The sequence below is a fragment of the Pelophylax lessonae genome (genome assembly GCF_965119305.1).
Source record: "Pelophylax lessonae genome assembly, chromosome: 13".
Lineage (NCBI taxonomy): Eukaryota > Metazoa > Chordata > Amphibia > Anura > Ranidae > Pelophylax > Pelophylax lessonae.
The window spans coordinates 116,324,879-116,348,536 of NC_138780.1; the positions used below are offsets into that span (position 1 = coordinate 116,324,879).

Below are 23,658 nucleotides of genomic sequence, written 5' to 3' on the forward strand. Positions count from 1 at the left end.
CCAGGAAATCCCCCTGATGCAGGGAGGCCACCACTGTATGGACGGGCTCCATCTCTTCCAAGACCAGAATTGGACGCACCTAGCCCTTTTTCCTGGGCATTGTGAACAGGTTCGACTAGAACTCCTCCAAGGAATGGGAACTACCACTGCTTGTTGCATCAAGCTGTTCCCCGCAAAGCTTTTTAAGCAACCCGGGGATGTCGAATATTGGAAGGGAAGAATCGCACCGGTGGAAGTGATCGAAACTCGAACTTGTATCCCAAACATATGACCTTGCGAACCCCTTTATCCGGGATTCTGGAAAGCCCTGGATCCGGAAACCGGTGAAGACGTCCCCCCACCCTAGAGATGGGAGGGGGCCCATTCTGTCAATCCAACAAGATAACAGTGGTTTTATTTAGTCTGGAAATCGGTGAGTCCACTATTGGTGGTACCGTCCATCTTTGTAATGAGGGATTCCTCAAAATGATAGCGCCTAGCAATGCGTTTGGAAATAGCAGGGGCTCGTTTACGGAAGACCCCATTTGGGCAAGGGAAACCCTTCACCATTTTGGTAGGCTTGCTATTACCAAAAAAGGAATATGAGTCTCAGCTACCTCTGCCAGTGTAACCTCAAGATTTAAGGTTTCCCGGCAATGACAAGCTCAGAATCCGTATCTGAAGTATCAGATGACATAGGGGTAGGCGGGGGTCGCTCTTCTTGACCCCCGTCCCTGACAGGCTACCTCCACCCGGGATACCAAAGACTCCAAAACTGCTGATAATGCATCATCACAAGTGAGGTACTGGAGGGTCCTGCGGCCACCCCGAGGGGATCAGGTGGGGATACATGAGTGGCAGGGTTTATGTAACAAGACACTTGCCAGCAAACACAAAAAAATTAATTGCAAGAAAAAAACATTTTTTTTTTTTTAACTTAGTCCCCCAGCGCAGTAGCGCCCCTCAGTCTACCTGCTTGGACCCCTCAGAAAGAGAGAGAGAGAGAGAGACCCCAAGGCTCACCTGATGCACAGAAGTTTCATATCAACCTGCTTCCAGCACTGTCTGTTACAGACAGGAAGTCTTTGGCTTGCTTTCCCTGGGCCAAGGAGGCGGCTCCGCCCCTTTACACGCCTTTCGGCGCCTCCCAATTACTCCACGAGGTGTTTGGTCACCTCAAACATGGCCGCCCCCATGCTGGAGACACGAGGCTACGCCAATATGGCGGCCTCGTGCGATCTGCAGGAAAATGGCGGCGGCCTGTGTAGGATAGCGGCGGCTTGCAAGCTAGCAGCGGCCTGCGGGATGTGTGCATTCGGCCTGTGCGGCCTGCGGAAGTGCCTCGGCCTGCGGGAGGTGTCCTCCGCCTGCGGGAGGCTGTGTGGCCTGTGGAAGTGACCGGCTTTCTTGAGGGATGGCGATCTGTGGCTGCAGTAACTCAGGCATAGGCATCGGCCTGTGTACACACTAGACAGGTAGGATACCTCTATACCTCAATAGTAATGCCTTTTAGTAGTCTGCCACTGACTTCAGTCACCCTTACAGTCATATAGTGACTTTAGATAGTCAGCTCCCAAACCAAGCCTCCTGGTTTCTATTCACAAAAATCACACTCAAATTGGGGGATCTGTGACCTGTTATAGGATAGAGGGGAGACCCAGAAAACCGAGTGTCCGACCATCCCAGAGAGGGGCCCGCGTCCACCAACAAACCCGACAGGGGGAGAGGGGGAACATTCTACTCACCATACCGGAACCAGGCGGGCGCCAACTCCTGACAGAACCCCTCTCCACCGGGGTGGGGGGGCTGTCGACCAATACGGACGCCGTGACTCTGTTGGTCATTGGCGTCCAGGCGAGACGTTTAACTCGCAGGGTCAGTCCCCGTCCAGTGGGACTATGTCGCGGCCGACCCAGCGCGGAGCTATGGCCTGCACGCGCTCGTAGGCTGAACTGGGGTGACCACTGGATCTCAACATCCAGCCCGTCGCCCAGTTTCAGCGTACTTGCTTGAAGATCTCACAGGAACACTGGAGAAAAAAAGCTGTCTAAAAAAGTATTTCTAAAAAAAAATCTTGCCAGGACCGAAGATCCTAGCAAGGAATCTAGGTCCTTACTCCTAACTAGACAGAAAAAAACTGATTTGCTGTAGCAGGAAGTGAGGGGATATACCCTCTGGGACTGCCCCTAGGGTGTGGCCAGAACGTTTTCTTTCCTGTCTAGTCCTACTCCTGTAGAGGGCAGTATAACCCGAGTTGATATTAATCAAGGAGGACTACGTCTGTCAATGAGCGACAGAGAAAACTGATTACCTAGAGCAGAGAGGGAGTTTATATACCAAGCTGAGGATGGCCCATGGGCGTAGCCAGGTGTTTTTTGTTCTGCCTAGTCCTACTACTGGAGGAGGCAATATAACCAAGTAGTTATGATTTATGGAGCACTGTGTTCGTCGATGAACGAAAGAGAAAACGGAATTTTTGTAAAATCTTACCTGTAAAATTCCTTTCTCTGAGTCCTCCGACAGTCGCCGCCTCTTCATATTCGTCACATATGGGGTATTAGACTTTGCTCCGAAGGAGTAGCTAGGCAACAGAATATGTTAACAATAAAGCTTTAACATATCCCACCCTCAAGGGGTGGTCCCCTCAGTCAATACCCTCCTACTTCCTGCAACCATATCTCAGTTTTAGTGGAATAGCAGTAGAGTATACATTCAAACCCCAAAAGAGGGGCGGGGGCGGCGACTGTCGGAGGACTCAGAGAAAGGAATTTTACAGGTAAGATTTTACAAAAATTCCGTTTTCTCTTACGTCCTCCGACAGTCGCCGCCTCTTCATATTCGTCACATATGGGGACGTCCCAAAGCAGTGCAAACATGAGGGGTGGGAAACGCATCCGCGCCGAAAGGCAACGCAGTCTCCACATCAAAGAAAGGAACCTTACCAAAGGAAGGAAACCAGCTGGGCAACAGCAAAAATAAGTGCTCAACAGGAGCAACAACCCAGGAAAAGACAAAAAACCAGGGGATACAAAACTTATCCCAACAGCCAGGAGTCCCCAACAAGGGACCCTAGGGAACAGCCGCACTAAGAACCTTGCGGCCAAAGGAAGCATCCGCCGATGCCTGAACATCTACTTTGTAGAATTTTGTGAAAGTGTGTACGGTCGACCAAGTCGCCGCCTTACACACCTGGGCTACAGAAGCCCCATGACGACAGGCCCAAGACGTACTCAGAGATCTAGTAGAGTGCGCCTTCACAGGCACAGGGGGAACCTTCCCCTGCAAGGCATAGGCCTGTTCAATGGTCTGCCTGATCCATTTGGCAATGGTAGAGGCGGAAGCCGCCATGCCCTTCCGAGGACCCTCTGGAAGAACAAACAAGGAGTCCGTCTTTCGAAAAGACTCAGTCGATTTAAGGTAAACCCTAATCGCCCGAACAACATCCAGAGAATGCAATCTCACCTCCTTTGGATGTTTTGGCTTCGTGCACAACGAAGGCAAAACAATATCCTCGTTAAGATGGAATTCCGAAACTCGTTTCGGCAGAAAAGAAGGATTAGGTCGCAAGACCACCTTATCCAAATGAACAACCAGGTACGGAGACTTGCAGGACAAAGCCGCCAGTTCCGACACTCTGCGAGCCGAAGTGATCGCCACCAAAAAGACAACGAGAGCTCCCTGATCTGTTCAAAAGGAGCACGTTGTAACACAGATAGGACTAGATTCAAGTCCCAAGGGGGCAAAGGATCCCTCCTAGGAGGAACCAGATGCCGCACACCCTGAATAAAAGTGCCAACCAAGGAGTTGGAAGCCACGGGACGTTGAAACAGAACGGCCAGCGCAGACACCTGACCCTTTATCGTAGCCAGCGCCAAACGCTGATCGACACCCGTCTGAAGGAAAGACAGCACACGGGAAACCGAGTACGTGCGGGGTGAAAACCCCCTGGACTCACACCAGGCAAAATAGGCCTTCCAAGTACGGTAATAAACCTTTCCCGAGGAAGACTTCCTCGCGTTGATCAAGGTATGAACAACCTCTGGAGAGAGACCCTTCTCCTTCAGGACCTCGGTCTCAACAGCCAGGCCGTCAAAGCCAGCGACTGTAAAGCAGGATGGTAAATCGGTCCTTGAGACAGTAGATCGTCCCGAAGAGGCAGACGCCAGGGGGCGTCGACCGCCAGATTCACGAGGTCTGCGTACCAGGACCGGCGAGGCCAGTCCGGTGCCACAAGAATCACCGTGCTGCGTTCCGAGTGTAACCTGCGAAGGAACCGGGACAGCAACTGAATCGGTGGAAACGCGTACATCAGCCTGTACTGATGCCACGGGGCCACTAACGCGTCCGACGCGTCTGCCCGAGGGTCGCGCGTCCTTGCCACGAACCTCTTCACCTTGTAGTTGAGGCGAGACGCGAACAGGTCCACATCTGGAAGACCCCACTTCGCGCACAACATCTGGAAGACAGCCGGATGGAGAGACCATTCCCCCTGATCCAGGGTCTGGCGACTCAGATAGTCCGCCTGCCAGTTCTCCACTCCCGGAATGTGAACCGCCGTTATCGCCGGGACATGAGTCTCGGCCCAAGACAGAATGTCGGCCACTTCTCGAGCCGCTCGGGCACTCCTGGTGCCCCCTTGGTGGTTGATGTAGGCCACCGCCGTGGCATTGTCCGTCTGCACCCGAACCGGGCAGCCCTGCAGCCGGTCCGTCCAGCGATGAAGACAGAGCCTTATCGCACGCAATTCCAGAATGTTGATCGGGAGGGAAGACTCCCCCTCCGACCAGGTCCCCTGGGCGGACAGAACGCCCAGAACACCACCCCAGCCCGACAGGCTGGCATCCGTGGTGATTATCGTCCACGAGATCGGACGAAACGACTTGCCCCCGGACACCAACGGGGACTGGAGCCACCACAGAAGGTTTTCCCTGGTGCGATGACTCAACGAGATCTGAAGATCCAGAGATTGAGGTCGCCCGTCCCACTTGGACAAGATCTCCGCCTGGAGACCCCGCGTGTGAAACTGCGCGAAAGGAATCGCCTCGAAAGCCGAGACCATCAATCCCAGACATCTCATACACGTCCGCAGAGACGAGTTCGGAACGTCCCTGAGGGACCTGACTTCCTCCTGAAGAGTCCTGAGTTTGTCTTCCGGCAGGAAGACCTTCGCCTGCACCGAGTCCAGCATCATTCCCAGATAGGGAAGACGAACCGACGGACTCAGTGTCGACTTTGAACATTTATCGTCCAACCGAACTCCTGCAGAGTTTGCATCGTGACAGACAGGTCCTTCTCCAGACCCTGACTGGTCGCAGACCGAATCAGAATGTCGTCCAGATACCCCAGGACAGAAATGCCCTGGGCCCTCAATAATGCCAGAACCGGTGCAAGCACCTTGGTGAAGACCCGCGGAGCCGAGGCGAGCCCAAAGGGCAACGCCACGAACTGGTAATGATCCTCCGCAATGGCAAATCGAAGGTATCTCTGATGACCCTCGAATATGGGGATGTGAAGATACGCATCCTTCAAATCGATGGAGGCCATGAATTCCCCCGGAACCAGGGCAGCCACCACCGAGCGCAGGGATTCCATGCGGAACTTGCGAACCCGCACAGAGCGGTTCAGAGCTTTCAAGTCCAGAATTGGACGAACCTTGCCCTCCTTTCTGGGCACGGTGAACAGATTGGAATAAAACCCCCGAAATCTGTCCCGATGAGGCACCGGAACCACCACTCCCTGAGCCCTCAGGTCCCGCACCGCCAGGTGCAGATCCCGCAGGCGCTCTGGAGACAGTTGTAGATTTGAGGGAAAAAAATCTGCTCTCTGGCCGAGAGAGAAACTCGATCTTGTAACCAGATCGAACGATTTCCAGAACCCATCTGTCCCGCACACGGGCCAACCAGGGCTGAAGAAAACCGAGCAAGCGTCCCCCCACCCCAAAACTGGGTGAGGGCGCCCCTTCAGGCCGAACTGTTATGGGCCGCAGGTCCGGATTGGCCGGACTTCTGTTTCCCAGACCAGGGTTTCTTCTGAGAGCCCTGGCCTTTGAACGGTTTGCCCTTGTAGTGCGGCCGAAAGGCACGAAAGGACCCCTGAGGGGGCCGAAAATTCGCATGCTTCTTCCCAGAAGCCCCCTTAGCCTTGGGGAAATGGGGCAAGAGAGTGCTCTTACCCCCGGTGATCCCCTTAATCAACACATCCAGGGACTCCCCAAAAAGGCGAGACCCATCATAAGGCAGATTGGCTAAGGTTTTACGTGAAGATTGGTCCACCGACCAACATTTCAACCAAACCAGGCGGCGAGACAACACCGCCACGCTATGCACACGTGCAGCCAATGGAATCAGGTCCAGGTCCGCATCACACAGATACATGACACCCTGGTGGATCTGATCCACCATGTCCAGGGTCGCCGCCGAGGCCGAATCGGCCACTAGGACGCGCCTAAGCACCTGCGTCCAACTTGCGATCGCCTGGGCCGCCATGAGAGAAGCAAATAGAGCCTTAAGCATAGAACCCGTAACAGAATAAGTATGACGGGCAAGAGACTCCAGTCTCCTATCCGTGGCATCACGGAAAACAGGGGATCCCTCTGCAGGAATCGCAGTGGCTTTGTTCAAAACCGCAATTGCATGATCCACTGGTGGAGGCACACACCACCGTTCATCAGTGGCAGGGGAGAAAGGATAACGCAGCTTGAATTTACTTGGTACCGCAAAAGGTTTGCGCAGATCGCGCCATTGATCCTTTACAGCGCGCTGAAAATCAGCATTGCAGGGAAAAACCTGCGGCGTCCTGCGTTTTCTCTGCGTCCCATAAGCCGCCAAGGCAGCGGGGGGACACACTTCGTCCTGCAAACGTAGCGTCTGCTTAATGGAAGCAATCAACTCATCCATGATTGCAAGCTCTTCAGGCGAGCCAGGGGGAGAATTATCAACCCCCTCAACCTCAGCCTCTACCTCAGACCCCACCAGATCAAGAGAGGAGCGGGACCCCGATAGGGGGGTCCCTGCCAGAACAGCCCCATCACCTTCACCCTCAGAATCGGAGGACAGAGTAACTCTGGGCCGTTTAGTAGATTGAGCAGCCACCAGCATTTGCACCTGGGCAGCAAGGCCAGCCACAATAGTGGCTAAATCCCCCCCTGGGGGGGAAACAGCGGTCCCCTGGCTTTCCACCAATACTGTGGGAAACTTGCCCTCCTGAGAATCCATTGCCCCTGTACGCCAGACAACCAAGGGTTAACTGCCCCCTTTCAGCAAGCGCGGTAAGCGCAGCCCACCGCACACACTCAGGCACAATGAGACCCCCACAGGGAATATACAGACTGAATACAGGCAATGGACAACAGGAATAGAAGGATAAAACCTGAGGAGACCCCGCTGCTGCTGCTGCCTCGACCGGTGTTCCAGGAAAAAGGAAGTGATGCTGCCAGGGCGCTCTATGTAAGCCTATGGAGGCTACAAGAAAATGGCCGCCGTGCATGTGAACCATGCGGCCGGAGCGGGCGCCGGTAAAATGGCGTCGTTTGGCGCCGAAACCGCCGCTCCACAGTGCATAAAAACACACACAAATTCATCCCATTATATGGATACATGTTAGATCGCCGCAGCGGTCGCTGTATATGCCCCAACATGCCATTAAAAACATGCCCCACAGCACACAGCTTCCCACACTGCCCAGCCTGACACACACAGTGTCATACAGCTCCCCCCCCCCCCCCTTGCAGCCCACAGCATGCAGCCGAGAGATAGGGAGACAAGCAGTGTGATTTAAAGGCAGGTTACACAGTCCCAGACTGAGACCCCCCCCAGACAGACAGGTCCCCACATAGACACACTTACCTCATATGGCGTGGGGAACCCGCACAGGCGAACAAGCCGCTGCACATGAGGCAGGGAGAGTCGCAATTCAAGACGCACACAATGGCGGTTAAGAAACCGCACAGCGTCCGGTGAGGTAGCCACCTCACCAAACATCCCTGCACCGAACAGGGATGGGTCGTTCACCGTGCCAGGAGCGTTACCTGGCTGAACGCTCGATGGCAGACTGGGAAGCCACTGACCCACGACCTGCGATCAGGGGGATCAGCCCGAGACCCAGTCCGCATGATCCTCTTCGTCCAAAGAACTAACTAATGCTGACAAAAACAACAGCTAAGTAAAGGTAGAGAAAAAACTCAAATAAAATATTAAAAAGAAGAAAGAGTCTGGGACAAAAAGTCCCAGCACAGAGAGAGCCAGCCACTCCTGACAAGCTAGACATTAAAACTGAGATATGGTTGCAGGAAGTAGGAGGGTATTGACTGAGGGGACCACCCCTTGAGGGTGGGATATGTTAAAGCTTTATTGTTAACATATTCTGTTGCCTAGCTACTCCTTCGGAGCAAAGTCTAATACCCCATATGTGACGAATATGAAGAGGCGGCGACTGTCGGAGGACGTAAGAGAAATATGATTTAAACATGTGATGCACACAATTCTGATACCAGTTATGCCCAAATTTGTATTCCACTGAGTTCAGAAGGAACATACCACAGACTAGTTTAGAACCTTCCTTGTAAAAGAACCAACAAACTTAAAATGAAAAACTTGATTATTAAAATGTTACATACATGTTTTATAAACTATCAATATATACATTCAAAATTATTCATGCAAACATGCTTAGTTATGACTCCAGCCAAAAGGTGAGGGCTCATTGGGGATATTTTCCCACACTTCCTGTCCCAGGGATGATAGCAATACAATGATGGGGTTTTTTTGCCTTCCATAAAGTGTCAATAAAGGCAGAAATTAGTACGGAATAGATGGAAGCTCTTCCAATGGGGACACTAGTTCTGGTGACACTCTGGGATTCCCTCACTTTGGAGGAATTTCCTCTCATTTCATGCTTTGGCTATGGGATAGAAAGTGAAGGGAAATCTCCGCAATGGGACACAAATGGAAGAAAAAAAAAAATAAATAAATAATAATAACAGTATTGACGGGGGGTATCCAAAATGAAAAAAAAAAAAAAATTGTGCCTTTAGTGACACTTAATTCTACTATTTAAAAGTGTTTTTCATTGCTATCTGTGCACCAAAGAAACAGCCTGTAAGTTTCCTCTACAGGAATACTGGGCAGAAAGTTAACTGTTAAAAAATATTCCAGTCTCCAATAGAGGACATTCATTCCATTCAGATTTTTTTTTTTTTTTGGTGGACCTATTGCCTAAAAAGTGATTAATACAAAGTGCCTAGGTAGCCCCACAATATAGCAAACTTTACAACAGATTGGGCTACCAAATGTTACATTATAAAGATGAATATTTAAAAAAATCCATTATAATTCTTGGGAGAATAATATCATCAATGGATCCCAGGAATCAATGGAATCCATTTTTATAAATTTATAATGTATTTTTTCTTTAACCACTCAGTATTTCTGACACTTGTTGTTTACAAGTTAAAATCAGTATTTTTTTTCTAGAAAATTACTTAGAACCCCCAAACATTATATATATTTTTAAACAAAGACTCTAGAGAATAAAATGGCGGTCGTTGCAATATTTTTTGTCACGCGATATTTGCTCAGCGGCCTTTTTTAAACGCAATTTTTAGTTTTTTTTTGGAAAAAATACATTTCACTGAATTTAAAAAAAACTAAACAGTAAAGTTAGCCCAATTGTTTTGTATATTTTGAAAGATGTCACTCCGAGTAAATCGATGCCTAACATGTTATGGATTAAAATTGCGCACACTCGTGGAATAGCGACAAACTACGGTACTAGGCGACGTTTTAAAAAATTTTAACGGTTACCAGTTTAGAGTTACAGAGGATTTATTTATCTAGAATTATTGCTCTCACTCCGACGATTGCAGTGATACCTAACATATGTGATTTGAACACTGTTTTAATTTGTGGGCGCGACTTCCATATGTGCTTTCTTTCGTGCGCAAACTCACGGAGACGGGGCCATTTAAACATTTTTTTTCCTATTTATTTTATTTTTTATTTTTAAAACTTAAAAAAAAAAAAAAATTATAATTTGTTCACTTTTCTTGCTGTCACAAGGAATGTAAATATCCCTTGTGACAGTAATAGGCAGTGACGGGTACTCTTTATGGATGGATCTGGGGTCTAAAAGACCCCAGACTCCTCCACTGCACTTCAAAGTATTCAAAACGCAGAAATCAGCATTTTTTTTAAAATACTGAGAGTTGTTTTAAAACAACGCCATTGGCAGCCGAGTAAACCAGAGGTGACGGGTTACATGATCGGAGACCCAATCGAAGCCGAATCTGGCTTCGTTCGGGACTCCAACCAGCCAGCGGACATGCTGCCGGCGGGTTTGCTCGGGTCTCCCAGTGTGACGGGAGACCCGTACAGAGCCGCAGAAGGTGCCAGGTTGAAACCGGTACAAACACTTCTGCAAGCTGACGTACAAGTACGTCCGTTTTCGGGAAGTGGTTAATCACAGTTTTGCCTAGGGCCACCACACAATATGTATGGTTTACTTTTCGGCTGCATTTAAACACAGCTTGGTCACCTCATGACCCTCATCCTGTGATTGGCCAGAAAAGGAGGCACAACAAACGGATGAGGTTATCACTCTACTCTTCTCCTGTCAGCATATGTACATGCAACACTTGTCATTGGTAACATGCACTGTTCTTCCCTCTCACAGGGAAACACAAAAACTGATACAAAGTCAAACTCAGGTAGTTCTGCATTTATTTATTTTTTGCTTTTTTAAATACATTAATTACCATATTTACTGGTGTTATGTTTCTCAATACACAAATATACACATTTATCTCCACACACACACACTGTATATACAGTGGATATAAAAAGTCTACACACACCTGTTAAAATGTCAGGTTTCTTTGATGTAAAAAAAAAGAGATATTTCAGAACCTTTACCACCTTTAATGTGACCTATAAACTGTACAACTCAGTTAAACAACAAAACTGAAATCTTTTAGGTGGAGGGACGTTAAAATAAAAATGAAAATAACATGGTTGAATAAGAGTGCACACCCTTAAACTAATACTTGTTGAAGCACCTTTTGATTTTATTTAGAGCATTCAGTCTTTGTGGGTATAAGTCTAACAGCATGGCACATCTTGGCTTGGCAATAGTTGCCCACTCTTCTTTGCAAAAACACTCCAAATCTGGATGTATGCTTTGAGTCGTTGTCATGCTGAAAGATGAAGTTCCTCTTCATGTTCGGCTTTCCTGCAGAAGCCTGAAGGTTTTGTGCCAATATTGACTGGTATTTAGAATGGTTCATAATTCCCTCTACCTTGACTAAGGCCCCTGTTCCAGCTGAAGAAAAACGGCTCCAAAGCATGATGCCAAAAGAACACCATACACACAGTGAAGCGTGGTGGTTCACTGTGTGTATGGTGTTCTTTTGGTGACGTGCAGTGTTGTTTTTGTGCCAAACATATGTTTTGGAATTATGGCCAAAAAGTTCAACCTTGGTTTCATCAGACCATTTTCACATTTTCCCACATGCTTTTGGGAGACTTCAGATGTGTTTTTGCAAAATTTAGCCGAGGCTTGGATGTTTTTCTTCGTAAGAAAAAGCTTCCGTCTTGCCACTCTACCCTATAGCCCAGACATAGGAAGAATATGGGAGATTGTGGTCACATGTACCACACAGCCAGTACTTGCCAGATATTCCTGAAGCACCTTTAATGTTGCTGTATGTCTTATGGCAGCCTCCCTGACCAGTTTTCTTCTCGTCTTTTTATCAATTTTGGAGGGATGTCCAGTTCCTGGTAATGTCACTGTTGTGCCATATTTTCTACACTTGATGATGACTGTCATGGCTGTGTTCCATGGTATATCTAATGCCTTGGAAATTCTTTTGTACCCTTCTCCTGACTGATACCTTTCAACAACGAGATCCCGCTGACGCTTTGGAAGCTTTCTGCGGACTATGGCTTTTGCTGTAGGATGCGGCTAAGAAAATATCAGGAAAGACCTACTAGAACAGTTGAACTTTATTTGGGGTTAATCAGAGGCAGGTGTGTACCGACTCCTATTGAACATGAGTTTGAATGTGATTGCTTAATTCTGAACACAGCTACATCCCCAATTCTAAAAGGCTGTGCACACTTTTGCAACCACATTATTTTCTTTTGTTTATTTTTACTCCTCCCCTTAAAAGATTTTAGTTTGTTTTTCAACTGAGTTGTACAGTTTATAGGTCACATTAAAGGTGAAAAAAGTTCTGAAATGATTTATCTTTGTCTCATTTTTTACTTTACAGAAACCTGACATTTTAACAGGGGTGTGTAGACTTTTTATATCCACTGTACATCAGGACATTTATTTTTCACAGTTAAAAAGAATTCCAGATATGGACATTTCTACATTTCCACAGGGCGGGGCGGTGACACCACAATCTCCGCCTTGTCCAATTAGAAAACACTTTCAATTTATTATGATAATGCAATGTATCCTTTGAATGGCCCCTGCGTTGACCTGGCAACCTCCTATGTTCAAGTAATTAGCAGCTGTTTGCCACGGGATGCGGAAGCTAGTGGAGATCACTGTAGTAGTAGCTATTACAGCAATCTCCAGCTTCCAGAATGATCATTCAGGTATGGAATATGCAAAGTCACATCTGTCCAAGCTGGACCAAAGTAACTGTAAAATTATCCATACCTGGAAATCATATTTAAACACCGTAAGGGCTGGTTCACACCATCCACTGCATTGCAAGATTGCAACATAGCTGCTTGTTGAAAGATGGTGGGGCCAAAAATAGTTCAGTGATAATGTGCTAAGCTTGGCGAATCACACAGTTTCCTTTTTTTTGTTTTTTAACAAACATTTTTGCGATGTCACACAGACATCTCAAAATTCAATCGGTTGAGCAAAGCAGTGGATTGCCTTACACTAAGCTGTGCTAATAAAAATAACTGCATGCAGCAATTTTTTTTTTTAATCATACCTCCCCACACACAATGCAGTGGTGTGAACCAAGCACATAGGAGACAGGGCATTTTGCCTTGTCCATGCGGTGGGACTACGCTGGTTTAGCCACCCAATGCAGTCCCACCGTATGTGGTGTGAACAAGCCCTAAAGAAGGCAGTGGCACATGTTTCTTGTAAGCTGCATAATACTCTTGTCTGCAATCACAGCTCACCTTGAGGTCAAAATAATGCAAGAAACAGTATTCGTTAGTAAAGTGAATTTATCTAATGTTTCCAATTCTCCTTTTCAATTGAAATTGGTAACAAAATAAAAAACACCCTTGTGGCAGGGCTAAACACAAAGGTAAGAGATTTGCTATGCATGACTTTGGATTCATTGAGAAATTCCTTCTTCTGTTGCTCTAAGGCAGCACTATGAGTAACACCTTCCCCCGACCACTTCCTAATTGTGCATCTGTTTGGATTGAAAATAAGTCTCAAATTATAATACACCACCTTAAAATTATTAAGTGGCTTCCTTTTTTTTTTGGAATATGGTGCATGCCGATAGGAAGTCCGGTATGACTTTCATGCAATTTGATAGTTTAAAATCACATAAGTGGCACCCTATTGTCCGCAATGGAAGCGGTCAAATCGGTGCAACTCTAACACCATCGGAGTGGCACAGATTTTTAAAGTAGTTCTTGCACTACTTTTTTCAATTTCAGGTGCGATTTGCATAGAGTCACACAGATGTCTTCCAAGTCGCACTGACATGTGGTTTAGAATTTGTGCGATTTCAAGTGAAGTCACAAGATTTCAAAGCCATATTCGGTGTGATTGAAGTTTAAAGTACAATTGCACAATTCAAATGTGTCTAGATGCAAGACAAGTTAATTCAGTTTTAAAATGTAAAGGCTAATTACACCTTTTTGAACATGTTAAACTCGTATTCAGGGTATAACATGTTCCTAAGCACCTCCCCACCCCTGAGCCCCCTGATTGTGGGTACAGGCTCCAATGGGGGGGGGGGGATAAATGCAGGTTTTTTTTCCCTGCAGAAAATCAGGGAAAATATTTTTTCCTTATAGGTGAACTTACCTTTTAAATTAGAAACAGATTAGAACGATTCCTCTTTAGAAGCTAGCAGGCCGGAGCACTTAGAAACTTTGCACTTTGTTGTGCAATTAGTGGATTTACCCACCTACTGTGTGCAGCACTGTGCCAGCTAGTCTAGGGGTCTCCTCCCTGAGTTCCGTCTATAAATCATGGCTTGGCAGCGGTCACCAAAATAAACATTTTTTGCTGTAACTGAATATATAATTTTGGTGATTGCTGTCAAGAGCTAGATGAAGAATGCTGAATTAAAGTGCAAAATGGCAATGTCCAGTTCTGTAATAGTTACTGTCCCCTTTCTAATTACTGACCTGCTGAGAGAGTTAAAAAAGAAGTGCAATACATTGAAGGTTATGTGCACAAAGACCAAAGGAAAGCATCACTGAGAGACCGCAAAAGCATAGAAGGGTTTGCCTCAAACAAGCCAATATGAAGACCCGACAACAGAAAAATGAAAAGGAAGGACTCCAACACTGCAAGGGTTGTTAAGCCCATCCAAAATTTGGGAATTGATGGTCATACTCATCAAGCTTGCTGACAAAAGAGGTATTATGAGAAAAAACTGCTAGCAGCCACTTTCTACCTGCAAGCACAGTACAAGTTCTTTAGGTAAGTGAAAGGTGCTCGTCAAAAAAATAAAAATAAAAAAATCCATGCAGTGATTTAGTAGCAATGAAATAAGTAAACGATTGGAAAGATTTAATACAGACAAATAAAAGGGAGATAAAAAAAAAATAAAAAGAGATAGGAATCAATCATGTCTTACCTTTTATAAACAGAACAAAGATTTAATGATCTAAAGAGAAGGAATAAAGAAACTTTATATATTTCAAATTATGTTCAGAGAGAGACCTGATTAGATAGAAGGCAAATTAACAAGCAAATGCAAATAATCAAGAAACTGAAATCATTTGTATTTCATCTTTCATAAAAAATTAAAGAGCATTTTGTAATACGGAGGAGAAAACATTAGAAGTGACTCTTTCAGCATGAAATGTTTAGGTCAAAATCGCCTGTAAAAAAAAAAAAGTTTGATTCATTTGTACTATGTAAAAGAAGGTTCCATTTCTCCAATGTATTGATTGCTGACAGTCATTAAATCAGCAATAATTGCTGTCCGCAAATGTACTTTTAAATCTTTGTTTGTGTAACTGATGTCAATGAAGAGCATCAATACTATCTAACTGAAAACAGTCTATAGAGCTGAAAATAAATCAATCCAGTAAAGCTATCTGTGAAGGAGAAGCAGCAGACTGTCGAGTTTGTCTCTCTGCTCTCTCCTGCCCATGAACATAATCCTTGTTAGCACAGCTTGATTGGCAACTTGTGCTAGTCCTGCCTTTTCCAGTTTGGGCTCTGCTACAGGGAATAAAAGATGCTATCATGTCAAATTGAGATATTTACACAATTTGCATTTAAAACATAAATTGAGATAAGTATTAATGAATACAATGAAATGCACTCATTTGTGTCTTTTATATCTCCATGAAGCTCAGCTTTATACATTGGTCACTAGCAAACAGTCAAATCACAGGACCCCAAAACAAAAAATTATTTTAAAGGGGAACTACTCCCATAGTAGGCTTATTGAAAATCTAGAGAATAAAATGCAGTAGCCGATAGTATCTAGTTAAAAAATATCTTTTACTGACTGTTCTGTACTAAACTTTAAAAGGACCAGTTATTGGTACTGAACTTTACACTTTACCATGTTTACAAGGTAAAAATACGGTACACTGGAATCTTATTAATAAGCTCAGAAATTCCTTTAAAAGACAAAAAGAGGCATTTACAGACAGAGAAATAAAAGTCAATGTTTCGAGTAGCAGACAGGCACTTTAAGGGGAAGTTAAGAATGTTCTCAAGTAAGCATTCTTCTAATGCATTCCTGGGTCTGGACATCTTTTATGGCCAATACATTGGATCACTGTTCCATCTAGGATTTTTATTATGTAGAATGCAGCTGGACAGGGCAGGGGGCACTTCAAGGGAAGCGGAGGTAGAAACCTGGAGTTTGGCTTTAACATCAAGTTGTGTATACAAAACAATTAACATCATATAGTTAATATGGCATCTGTATTTTGCCTCATGGAGTTAAGAAAACACAGTTAAAGCAACATCATCTGCTGAGGCTGGCATCCTAAACGATCAAAACAAGACCACCATATGTGATATCATATTTATAGGATTACCTTAAAACAGTGCAAACACATCAGCAATATTTTTAGACACAAAAGAGAAAAACGCAATTGAATTATTTTCCTGCCAAATGATAGAACATATTGTGCACCTTCAGAAAAAAATAAATCAGAAAAGTGGCTCACCTATTGAAGAAGGGTTACAGGTTCCAAGGCATGACACTGAAAACAAAGTTATCGTATTTCCTATTTTTGGAAAGTGTGTTTGTTCCTGAGACCAAAATAATAGGATTTTTCACTTACCAGTAGCATCTGTTTCTTGTAGTACTGTATTGGACACAGGACCTTAGGCAGCCCATATATTAGTCTGTCTGTCTTTTTTTTTTTTTTGTTTAACCAGCGGGTATACTGACGTCTGTAGAACCAGCCTGCTCATACATGGATCGAAATCCGGCTGGTCCCTACTGAACGGAACAAATTTCACTCCATGTATGGCCGGATTTAGTCTTAACCATGGGTTATATGCAGCTATCTTCGGGTGACTGAACAGTGTCCAAGTAATGGATTTTTTTGGCAAGTCAAAAATCCGTATTCCTTATTTGTACAGTACAGGGTGCCGGATCTTACTTTTAATTATGAGATGTCCAAAAGCAGTCCAACTAAGGGGTGAGCAACACAGCAAATAAAAGCTAACAGGCCCATGCAACAACGGGTCAAGGAAGGCCTAAAACATGGGTAGGCAACCTTGGCACTCCGCCTGTTGTAGAACTGAAAGTCCCATGATGCACTGTAAGACTGCCAACAACAGGCATGCCTCCCCAAGGCAGAGGCATGTTGGGATTTGTAGTTTCAGCACAGCTAGAGGGCCAAGGTTGCCTACCTCTGGCCCAGATAGAACTCAAAGAGCAGCACGATACTACTTACACCCAAAACTGGTATCAGAAAGTGGAGCAAATGAGAAAGAACAGCAGCTGAGAGATGAAATTGAAAAGCTTGAATACCCAACCAAAGAAAGTTCCAGATGATACACAGGAGCAGGATAGAGTGAAGCCGGAAAAATGTTTCGGGTCCAGGTGAATAAATACAACACTTTAGGAAGAAAAGACGCCACAGTCTCAGAACAACACTGTCGTTACTGAAGAAATGGCTCCTAGTGAATACTGCAGAACTATAACTTGTGGGGTAGTAGTGATGGCAATAAGACCAATGCCCCGTACACACGTACCGATTGTCGGCCGTAAATATTTGGCCGACGACCGATCGGCCGATTGTAGGCTTGTTAGTATGATGCTTCCGACAGCCGACAGCGCATTTTCGGCCGAACAGAATCTGTCGTGCAAGCATTAAAATTTTTGTTGGCCAACACCAGAACGGCCGATTGTTCGCCAGTCAGTACAGATTTCGGCCGACAGACAGCAGATTAGCAAGACTGAGCGTGCTCAGAAAAGAAAAAAGACAAGGAAAGTTAACCATCACATGACATCACTTCTGCAGTCGGCTGTTGTTGGCCGACAAAATTCGTGTGCAGTCTTTTGCCGTTTTCAACAGACACGACAGCCCTGGACAAAAGACGGCCGATCGTTCGGCCGACGATCGGTGCTTGTGTACGAGGCTTAAGGCTAGACAGGAAACAAAAATTTCAAAATTTCAGGGGCAGTCCAAAGGCTCGGACAAGCATCAGATTGAGACCCCCACGGAATCACTAGGAAAAATATAGGGAGCACAAGTGCAACATCTTCTACAAAGACTCCCACACCAAAGAGTAAGGGGCAAGTGACCTCTGAAAACAACCACTAAGGCTGAGACTAGACACTTGATGATCCTCAAGGCCCAACGCTGATCCAAACCGCACTGGGGAAGTGAGGATTTCCCTCACAGAGTACAGCCTGGGAATGAATCCTGGTTCTACACCAAGCTAAAAAACATCCAAAAGTGAAGGAAGACTGTATGAAAAATCAGTCCCTGAGCCACCAAAGGTCAGGATGAACTGAACACACAAATTCACAAGAATATCCAATGCAAAAACTAGGAGATCCTTGGGACAGGAGATAATCCAGCGAACTGGTGCTCCTGCCTATGGCTGCAACGCACATCTCAAGTGTCACAGCCAGTACTTCATTGGACCTCAGGGGATGGGAACATAGCACACTGGGCCCAGGGAAGAGCTGTAGCCCATACTCACCACAGCAGATAGTCTTTCCAGGAGAATGGCTGCTCCCTCCCTTAATGGGCCCCCAAAGGGGTTTTCAGGGACAGGGCTCCACTGAGGTAGACCATGGCCCTGGACCTGTATAGAGCCCTGAAGCTAACTCTACATGATGCACTATGTGAGAATTTGAGCACCCATTTAAGATCTAGTGCCTGAAACAAGGTTATAGTCCAGCCCTACATATACATCCATGAGAGGTTCAAGTTCAGTCCCCCAAGGGTCTGAAGCAAGTTCCTCTCAGTAGGGAGAAGACATCTATCACCTAAGGACACTAGCAAATAACGGAAGCTTTCTAGGCATGGGAGGGGTAACATAGGTAATGTCCCTGCAGCTTTATTTTTGCAAGTGTCCAATCACTTGAAGGTTGTGGCACAAAACCCATCAACCCTTCACATTATATGCGCCTATTGTAGAACAGGCTTCTCGCTTTTACAAATGCCCCAGAACCTCATGTTTCATGTTTTTTACACATAGACTCTGTGGTTGCCTAGGAGTGGCAACATTTTATTTGGCTGCTTAAATCTTCCAGCTTTCTATGATCCATGCTACAACCAACATGCCCCTTTGGGTGCCCCTGGAACTTCCGAACTATGACCTGATCCCAACCTCCCTCTCCAAGGCTCCCTCATAGCATTCACCACCCCCCCCCCATTTCTTCCCTAAGCCCTTTATTACTACACAGCTTAAAGCTTCGGGATTTTGTCCACTACTCAGGTAACAGAATGCCCCTTTCTTACCCCTTCTCCTGCTCTTGAACAACCCCCTCTTCCTGCCCAGTTATGAACAACCCCAGACATTCTCGTGGTGGTCCTCGCAGAGATGCACACAGGTTCGTTCTCTCACATCACCCTGGCCAGCGGATTCATGCAGCAATTATCTACGAGTTTCTGCAACTGGAATCTCAGGCATGTACAAACAACTGCAGCTGCTCAGCCTGTATAAAACAACGGCAATATGACATAAGTCATGACTGTCCACTACAGTTAGCATGTAACAGTACACATCCAGCAGTTACCTATGGTTAGGGACTGATGACTGTCCCTTGACACAAACAACCCTAATCGCAAGTGTGAATGGGACCTTACTGGTAAAAGGCACTTTGGTAAAAAAATGCTCCATACCACACATATAGACTTTGAAGAATATCAATAAAACACTCAACAAATCCTTCACAGGGTTAGGCTAGGAAGTTACATTAATCAGTGTGTGCATTATGCCTTTACTTCTGATAAAACATTCAGTTTGCCACAATCCCTTTAACATGAAACTGGGGAATAATGACAGGAGCCAGGGACAAAGTCAAACGGCAAACCAATAAACAGCTTGATATTTCTTCAAAGTTAAATTGCAGCCTTACCTTTTTTCTCCATGCATATAGCAAGGCCTCTACTGTGTTCATTTCTATGAACCCCGCCTCATTTTCAGCCCCAAAGACCGCATGCATCAGAAAGCCTCTCTCCTCCCTACGGTCTATGACATGTTCCTTACATCTAGTCACTGTGCCACTGTCAATCTTTTTTTTTGCTTCCTTTATTTTGGGGCGTGATCATTCGATCTCTGCATTGTTTGTGGATATATGTTTTGTGTCATATTTCTTTGGTGGATGCTAGCTTAAGCTGACTGTTGTTGATGTTGCAGTGAAGATGGGAAGTTTTGTGCTTCCTTGTATATTACCCATGCGCCCTTGGCTAAAATTAACATACATAAACCTAGGAGCTTGCCCAATGTGAGGGCTCTTGCAAGGCAGAGTAAGGTAATTGCTGAAGCATCTTCCAGCTCCTCTAGCTGTACAGAAACTTTCAGTAAAGCAGAGACCCAGTGAAGAGGTTATCTACATATCTTAGTGCCGCACATTCCAGACACCAAGGGATAAAAGATTATTCCTGTAGATGGAGCGCCATTGCATCACACTGCTATCCTTGAAGCTGGCGTGTGTTCCACAAACCCATAAGCCGAAACCGGCAAGCAACGTTACATGCAGTAACCATGCCCCCAACAGAAGTTGCCTACATGTTCCTGACATTTATTGTACGAATCAACAGCAGCGATGTATATGGATGTGAAAGTTTCTCTGCTGGCTTGAAAATACTCCCTTTAAAGTGCTAATAGACCTTTTTTTTACCAAAAGGTAATCTGTTTCTGATGAGTTACACAAACCACTGGGTGTGAGCAATTTATTTGTTGCTGGTTAAGGCACTTTGAGGAATAGGAATTCACAGAATATAAGAAAACTGACTTATCTTTTTAAGATAACTTTTATTGTGTGTGCATAAGACATAGCTTAGTCCTGCCCCTGCTCCCTCCTCACTGGCTATGATTAATAGCAGCTGGAGCCAATTGCTTTCATCCTTTAGAACTACAGTGCCTTGCGAAAGTATTCGGCCCCTTTGAACTTTGTGACCTTTTGCCACATTTCAGGCTTCAAACAAAGATATAAAACTGTAATTTTTTTTGAAGAATCAACAACAAGTGATACACAATCATGAAGTAGAACGAAATTTATTGGATATTTCAAACTTTGTTAACAAATAAAAAACTGAAAAATTGGGCGTGCAAAATTATTCAGCCCCTTTACTTTCAGTGCAGCAAACTCTCTCCAGACGTTCAGTGAGGATCTCTGAATGATCCAATGTTGACCTAAATGACTAATGATGATAAATAGAATCCACCTGTGTGTAATCAAGTCTCCGTATAAATGCACCTGCACTGTGATAGTCACAGAGGTCCGTTTAAAGCGCAGAGAGCATCACGAAGAACAAGGAACACACCAGGCAGGTCCGAGATAGTGTTGTGGAGAAGTTTAATGCCGGATTTGGATACAAAAAGATTTCCCAAGCTTTAAACATCCCAAGGAGCACTGTGCAAGTGATAATATTGAAATGGAAGGAGTATCAGACCACTGCAAATCTACGAAGACCTGGCCGTCCCTCTAAACTTTCAGCTCATACAAGGAGAAGACTGATCAGTGATGCAGCCAAGAGGCCCATGATCACTCTGGATGAACTGCAGAGATCTACAGCTGAGGTGGGAGACTCTGTCCATAGGACAACAATCAGTCATATACTGCACAAACCTGGCCTTTATGGAAGAGTGGCAAGAAGAAAGCCATTTCTTAAAGATATTCATAAAAAGTGTCGTTTAAAGTTTGCCACAAGCCATCTGGGAGACACACCAAACATGTGGAAGAAGGTGCTCTGGTCAGATGAGACCAAAATCAAACTTATTGGCAACAATGCAAAACGTTATGTTTGGCGTAAAAGCAACACAGCTCATCATTCTGAACACACCATCCCCACTGTCAAACATGGTGGTGGCAGCATCATGGTTTGGGCCTGCTTTTCTTCAGCAGGGACAGGGAAGATGGTTAAAATTGATGGGAAGATGAATGGAGCCAAATACAGGACCATTCTGGAAGAAAACCTGATGGAGTCTGCAAAAGACCCGAGACTGGGACGGAGATTTGTCTTCCAACAAGACAATGATCCAAAACATAAAGCAAAATCTACAATGGAATGGTTCACAAATAAACATATCCAGGTATTAGAATGGCCAAGTCAAAGTCCAGACCTGAATCCAATCGAGAATCTGTGGAAAGAACTGAAAACTGCTGTTCACAAACGCTCCCCATCCAACCTCACTGAGCTCGAGCTGTTTTGCAAGGAGGAATGGGCAAACATTTCAGTCTCTCAATGTACAAAACTGATAGAGACATACCCCAAGTGACTTACAGCTGTAATCGCAGTAAAAGGTGGCGCTACAAAGTATTAACTTAAGGGGGGGCTGAATAATTTTGCACGCCCAATTTTTCAGTTTTTTATTTGTTAAAAAAGTTTGAAATATCCAATAAATTTCGTTCCACTTCATGATTGTGTCCCACTTGTTGTTGATTCTTCACAAAAAATTACAGTTTTATATCTTTCGGGTTGAAGCCTGAAATGTGGCAAAAGGTCGCAAAGTTCAAGGGGGCCGAATACTTTTGCAAGGCACTGTATTTCCAAGCACATTGATTGCTATAGAGATTTAATAGGAATTGTATAAAACGTAATACATAATTATATTGTATGAAAAAAAAAAAAAACATATATTATACTTACCTGCTATGTGCAGTTGGTTTTGCACAAAGCAGCCCAGATCCTCCTCTTCTCGGGTCCCTTCCTTCTATCAAGTGCCCCCACAGCAAGCAGCTTGCTACGGGGGCACCTAAGCCAAGCTGCAGCTCTGTGTGTCCATTCGGACACCGTGCTGCTCTTTGGCCCCACCCCTCTTTCCCCTGATTAACTCACTGACTTTGATTGACAGCTGTGGGAGCCAATGGTGCCATGGCTGTATTTCAGCCAATCAGGAGGGAGAGTCCCAGAACAGCCGAGGGACTCGTGGACATTGTTGGACAAAGAGTGGGCACAGGTAACTATTAGGGGTACTGCTACACACATAAGGCTTAGAATAGAATGCTTTAAAATAAAAAAAACCTTCCTGACTTTACAACTCCTTTAAGCATTGCCAATTTACACATTTAATAAACATTCCATGTTTTAAAAAAACGGGGACCTTTATGTGGGTGTAACTGTTAAAAACTATCTATCTATCTATCTATCTATATATATATATATATTTTTGTTTTAAAGAAATCATTAGTTTATTGCCATCTTATAATTTCTTTTCTCTTTAATAGATGCTTTATTAAAAATCCAATTTTTGCTATTCTGAAAGTCTTCAATAAATGAATATTCATTTATTGATCGATTAAAAAAAAAAAAAAAAAAATCTTATTTACATGGTGAGGAAAATAAAGCATTTGTTATGCTGAGCCCTAGTCCTTCAAAATACCAGACTGTAAACTGAGAGAAAACACAGGCACAAAATTAAAGCAAATCATCCCTAAACTCAAAAAACAAACAAAAGCAACTTACGTGCATTCACTAGGTGGTGATTATGATATGGAGCTGGACAGAAAACTTGTGCAGCATAGTCTTCAAATGTGGTGGGCTCCACATGTTGCTGGATAATCGAATCCAAATACCGCATCCTCTCCTCAAAGCTTTACACATGGGTTAAGATGAAAATATTTGAACAGCAGATAGTGGATCATAAATGGTTCAGTCACAACTCCCTTAATGTTCTTTTTGAACTTTTTTTTTTTCTTTTTTAGGGGTACTGAGAACTATATAAAAGCAATGACCATAACTTTGACCTTTAGAAACATGACAAAATAACAGGGGCTTTTAGAATTGATCCTTGAATGGAAATAATGTCTACTGCAATTAGAGGGATACACACTGGTCTGTTTTAGTACTTTACACT

General features: G+C 44.9%; 1 protein-coding gene across 9 annotated transcripts in view; it reads right to left on the minus strand.

Annotated features, from left to right (window-relative positions):
• Nucleotides 1–23,658, minus strand: part of RALGAPA1 (Ral GTPase activating protein catalytic subunit alpha 1) — a 508,613-nt gene that overhangs the window by 17,136 nt on the left and 467,819 nt on the right. For 8 of the 9 annotated variants that reach the window (XM_082275707.1, XM_082275706.1, XM_082275704.1 and 5 more), the window contains one exon: nt 23,268–23,395. In XM_082275707.1, the coding sequence (XP_082131833.1) occupies nt 23,268–23,395 (128 nt within the window). Of the gene's footprint in view, nt 1–14,776; nt 14,807–23,267; nt 23,396–23,658 lie in introns of all 9 variants that reach the window. The other variant, XM_082275702.1, reaches the window with a different exon arrangement.